Below are 4,779 nucleotides of genomic sequence, written 5' to 3'. Positions count from 1 at the left end.
TCCCTTTTTAAAAAAATATTTTTAATAGACTGAAATGAATAGCTAACCTTTAGAAAAGCATTTTAGAATGAGATTTACATAATATATTACAGCCAAGCATATGGCTGCCTAGAGCATTAAGATCTCTCCATCACCTGCTTTTCTAATTAAGTTATAACTCAGAGGCGAAGGACCAAACGTGTCCCATTATTTCTGTAGACAAAGACTACAACAGAGAGAATTGAGAAGAAGCCCCTCTGACTCCTAATTCAGCTGTCAAACTAACTAGTAAAGTCACTGAGAAAAGTCAGTGTGCTCTGCAAAGGAATAAAAATGTTGTTCCAGAGCCAGAACAAAGGCAACGAATAAGAATTTTGGTTCCTTACGAAAGGAGCCAAAGGCTCCTCCTTTGGCATTCATCTTCTTTCCTTATTCTCTGAAAGTTAAAAATCTAGCCTAAGCAAATTGTTCATGAGCTTTACAGCCAGCCTTCCTTGTCCTCTGTGTTGCATACAAATGGTTCTAGTCAGACACATCTTGGTACTTCTGCGTAGTTGGATGTGACAGAGTAAAACCCTTAGAGACCCAGTAAAATAAATTCAGCTTCCCCTTCCAGAAGCCTGAATTTTTCTATATGAATTCACTATGGAGTCAGGAAAATAAATTGGAGAGGCATCCTTATGAAGTATCTCGTTCTCCCTTGCTTTAGTCTTTGTGACCAGATAGTGACTAACTTTCACCTGGCTGGTTGGGTGAGATGATCCCACTCCCCTTTGTCACTTTTCATGCTACTCTCTCATTCAATTTTTTGTTTTTCTGTAATAAAGAGACCGAAACACCAAAGCCAGCCCTCAAACATCAGCCAACAATCCTCAGTGTTACATCTCCACAGTTCTACAATGCTCCCAGAAAACTAAATACAAAAACTTCATTTTCAATCACTATATTAACAGATGAATAATTATTCAATATTCAATATTCAATTAATAACTGCTTATTTAATAATTTGAAAAAAAAATAACCAACAAAGATTTTCATACATGTAACAACACATAAAAAACACTTGAAATCAATGCTGTCTCTCCAATCTCATCAGCACACTGTTTCATTATATTTTGTGAAATATAACCTGCAAGATACTCTTCTGGGCTGCAATCTTTTTGACATTAAAAAAAAAGTAATAAAAGTAGAGTTGGATACTTCGTAAATAAAGAAACTCACCTACACTTACAGTGATTTAATCTAAGGGACAAAATAAAATCAGAGGGAAACCAAAGAGACGACAAGGAAGGGGACCAAAGCCTGCTCATATTAAAAAAAAAAAAAATCTTATTGATTTTGAAATGAACACTTTTATGGTCAATGTGAACTTGAGCTAGTCTTTGTTTTAACTGACTGAATCAGGATTTTTCTAGTGGCTTCCCTAGCATATGCTATCAGGAAAATGCAGCGTTTTCTCTTTACCTTCTAGTACTTACAGAAGGGCACTTACTTATACTACACCGTGTAGATACTGAAGTCATGTCATGAACAAAAATGCCAAGATTTTAGCCTCCACACAATATTGGAAATCTGAACATGAATGTGCTCAAATCATTTTATATTTTCCCACCACAAAAACTTTGCATCTTGATGAATGAACTTATTAACACATCTGTCTCTTACAAGGGATCAAGAGGAAGGCAAAATAACCTTTACAACAAATGTTTTTTTCCCCCACTTTGCACAAGGTGGAGAGATACTGGCTCAGAGAGCGTATGTAAGTGATTTCACAAAGCTGATGCAGTCTTTTAATCATTTTTCTGACCAGTTTGTCTCAGCAGTCCAACAGATGTCTCTGCCTTCCCATCACAGACCACAGCTGAAGAGGAATGTGTTGTCAGGTCAAAAACTGGCTTATTAGCTTAAACCACAGAAGAATACACTTTGGAACTGTGTCTACGTATGCATTTTTATCTCTCTCTTGCACTTGATAAAGGCCTTTTCCTTTTTTTATTTTGAGCAAGTGGGCAAGACATGACCCACTATATACTGTGTCTAAAATCGCTTTTGATTTATACAAGTTTCATATCCCTAAAATTAACTTATTAAGAGGCAGGTCAGGATTATATCTTGTGATGTGACACTTCTGGAATGCATTTTTCTTTATGAGTTTCATGTCACTGAGGAAAGAAAAGGTAAACCAAACCAAAAATCAACTACTCAGGTCAAGAAGAGATGATTTAAAGAATTTTTTTTGACAAATTATGGTGTTTATTATGGTATGGGGGAAAAAAAGCTCCTGAACTGATGAAGCTGAAGTGTTATTAGTTTCAAAGAAATAGCAAGTTAATTAAAAAAAAAAAGAAAAAAATACTGCATAAAAATGATAGAATACAGATTTTTGACAATCACTTGAAACAGTGTGTTGAAAAAACCCTGAAGTGTCTATTTCCATCTAGCAACACATCAGACAGTAAGTTTTTCATGGCACAAGTGAAATATTACTTTGGTATTCCGGAAAATTGTTTGAAATAACTGTCATCCAGAAAATTTGAGCTGTTAAAAAATATTCCATTTCCATGGACCTTAAAGCAATTGGACTGTTTGAATTCATGAATATACAACTGGAAACTATCCCAAAGCACACTTTTTATTATTTGTTTAAGCCTGTATTATATCATCCTATTATATTGTCTTGTCAACAGAGTCTAGTGCTAACTCCACCACCAGCCCTTTACTCTTCCTGCCAGATGGATTTGGCAATATCTGGAGAAGACAGTGGAAAACTAGTGCAATCTCTTAATTTCCCTCAATATATACCTCCACAATGTCCAGCAGAGATTATGTGAGGTTAATCACACCTCTGTTGCCAGTTATCAGAGAGACAGTTCCACTAGGAGACTGATCTCCAATTATTTTTTTAAGCAATTTTTTTAGTTCTACAGACAAGTCCACTTTGAGGCTTCCCCGGTGTTCAGGTCTGCTTAATACTGCCAGCGCAGAAAGTACAAATCTGGTGCTGCACCCAGTGTAATAGGTGCTGTTAACCAAATATAAGTACTGTGAGGAACAAGCTGTGTTTGGTTTTGTTTTGTTTTGTTTTGTTTTTTTTTTGTTGCCTTGCTGGTTCCCTCTGCATGAGATGGATGAAGAAAAGAGGGAAATGCCTTTCAGCCTGGGTTGAAAAAGTTCCGAGTTTTCAAAATCCTGTTTGCAATTTTACATAACCATCAGCAGAGGGCACCCAATCATTTCCCCACCAAACCCTGCTGTTCCTCTACACAGTGTTCTGCTGAGAAAATATCCTTGAAAACACTGTATTTTCTTTTCCTCCGTCAAAATTTAACAATGTTAGAAATTTTTCTAATAGCTTTAGCCCTAGGATGCATATACAATGGCAGGGAAGTGCCCTGAAGTCAGAATCTGGCAGATTAGGGGAAAAAATTAAAGATTTGTATACTGAGAGACAACACCGATATAAAAAAAAAAAAAAAAAAAAAAGAAAAAAAAGAATACACTTCATGTTTACTAAGCTAGATCCTTAACTTCTGTAAATTGGTATAGCTTTATTTACATGAAGGTGACGATTTAATATGCAGACTTTATGAAGGTGAAATGTCGAAATTTTTTTTAAAGAACTACACAAACTATCAAAAAAACTACTAATAAAACTTCAACATTTGTGGTGAATAGGGAACACTGCTACTCAGAAAGCTAGTTCTTGGGTGCAAATTAGAAAGTACAGTGTAATTAAAACATGGAAACAATGCATTAAATTTTTCAGGAAATTATTTTTCTACGTAAGAAAGATACTATTATTATTAGACTTGTAATAAATTCAAATTGTAGGTTAACTAAACATTGCTAGGACATACTGTGGCAAAACTGAAATAATAACACTGTAACAGAGCCTTCCATTTTAAAATTACCTGCCAATCAACCACCAGCACAGCTATGCAACAAACGAGAATTGCATGTTAAATGAAAAACCAGCTGAATGAATGAAGTAAAAACAGTACAGCACATGGAAAACCAAATTTATTCCTAACTCTTAGTATCTTGCTGAGGGACCTGTTGGGATACATGTACTTGCTAAATAAAGTACTGGTTATCACTCAGTTACATGATGGAAGAACATGCAGTGGCCATCTGAACATTCAGGTTCTCCTTCTTCCCTTTAAAGCAGAGAGAGACGACTTTCATACTTACATTTAGCAGCTGCTCAAAAGCATAGCTAAAGCCTTTTTTGTAATCCGTAATTCCTTTAGCAGAGATTTTATAGACAGCTTCTTTCAGCTTCTTCTTGTTCCTCACATTAGCTTGGACAAGATGATTAAAGCAACTGACGTTCTGAGCATTATTGTTAAACTGTAAAATACACAGAAATAGTATTAAAACCAGTGATGTACAATTAATTTACTTTTCTAGTTACTAAAGTAGCAAAGGCTAATGCTTTCTTGATCTATGAGATAAAGAATATCACACCTGGATTTTCATCACTACATGGAGAATGTCCAGCAGTGCCTGGACATTTCACAATTGGGCAATAAATATATCATAAAAAAGGTATTTGGTGCTTCACTCTTTGTTGCAATCCAAAAAACTCTACTATACTGGAAAAACTCACACAAATGTTGTTTCAAGCTCATATAATGAAACTGAACTGAGAAATGCAGGGTTAGGGAAGTAAAAAGCATGGGGAATACTTGTTTTATTTTTTATAGTCACTGAAAAATATTGGTTATATTATCAGGTGACTTTCATATTGCACGTATGAGTCTGCTGTTTTACAATGAAACTTGCAGATCATAATCAATT

General features: G+C 35.2%; 1 protein-coding gene across 1 annotated transcript in view; it reads right to left on the bottom strand.

Moving 5' to 3' along the window:
• The window catches only part of CACNA2D1 (calcium channel, voltage-dependent, alpha 2/delta subunit 1), a gene marked incomplete at its 5' end in the record, with an annotated part of 82,798 nt that extends 78,469 nt beyond the window's left edge, over window positions 1-4,329 (bottom strand). The window contains one exon of the mRNA XM_010081077.1: window positions 4,171-4,329. Within this exon, the coding sequence (XP_010079379.1) occupies window positions 4,171-4,329 (159 nt within the window). The remainder of the gene's footprint in view (window positions 1-4,170) is intronic.
• Between the last annotated feature and the right edge of the window lie 450 nt (window positions 4,330-4,779).

The sequence above is a fragment of the Pterocles gutturalis genome, unplaced genomic scaffold, assembly GCF_000699245.1.
Source record: "Pterocles gutturalis isolate BGI_N339 unplaced genomic scaffold, ASM69924v1 scaffold6089, whole genome shotgun sequence".
In the NCBI taxonomy this organism is placed as follows: domain Eukaryota; kingdom Metazoa; phylum Chordata; class Aves; order Pterocliformes; family Pteroclidae; genus Pterocles; species Pterocles gutturalis.
This window is presented reverse-complemented; position numbering and strand designations above follow the sequence as displayed.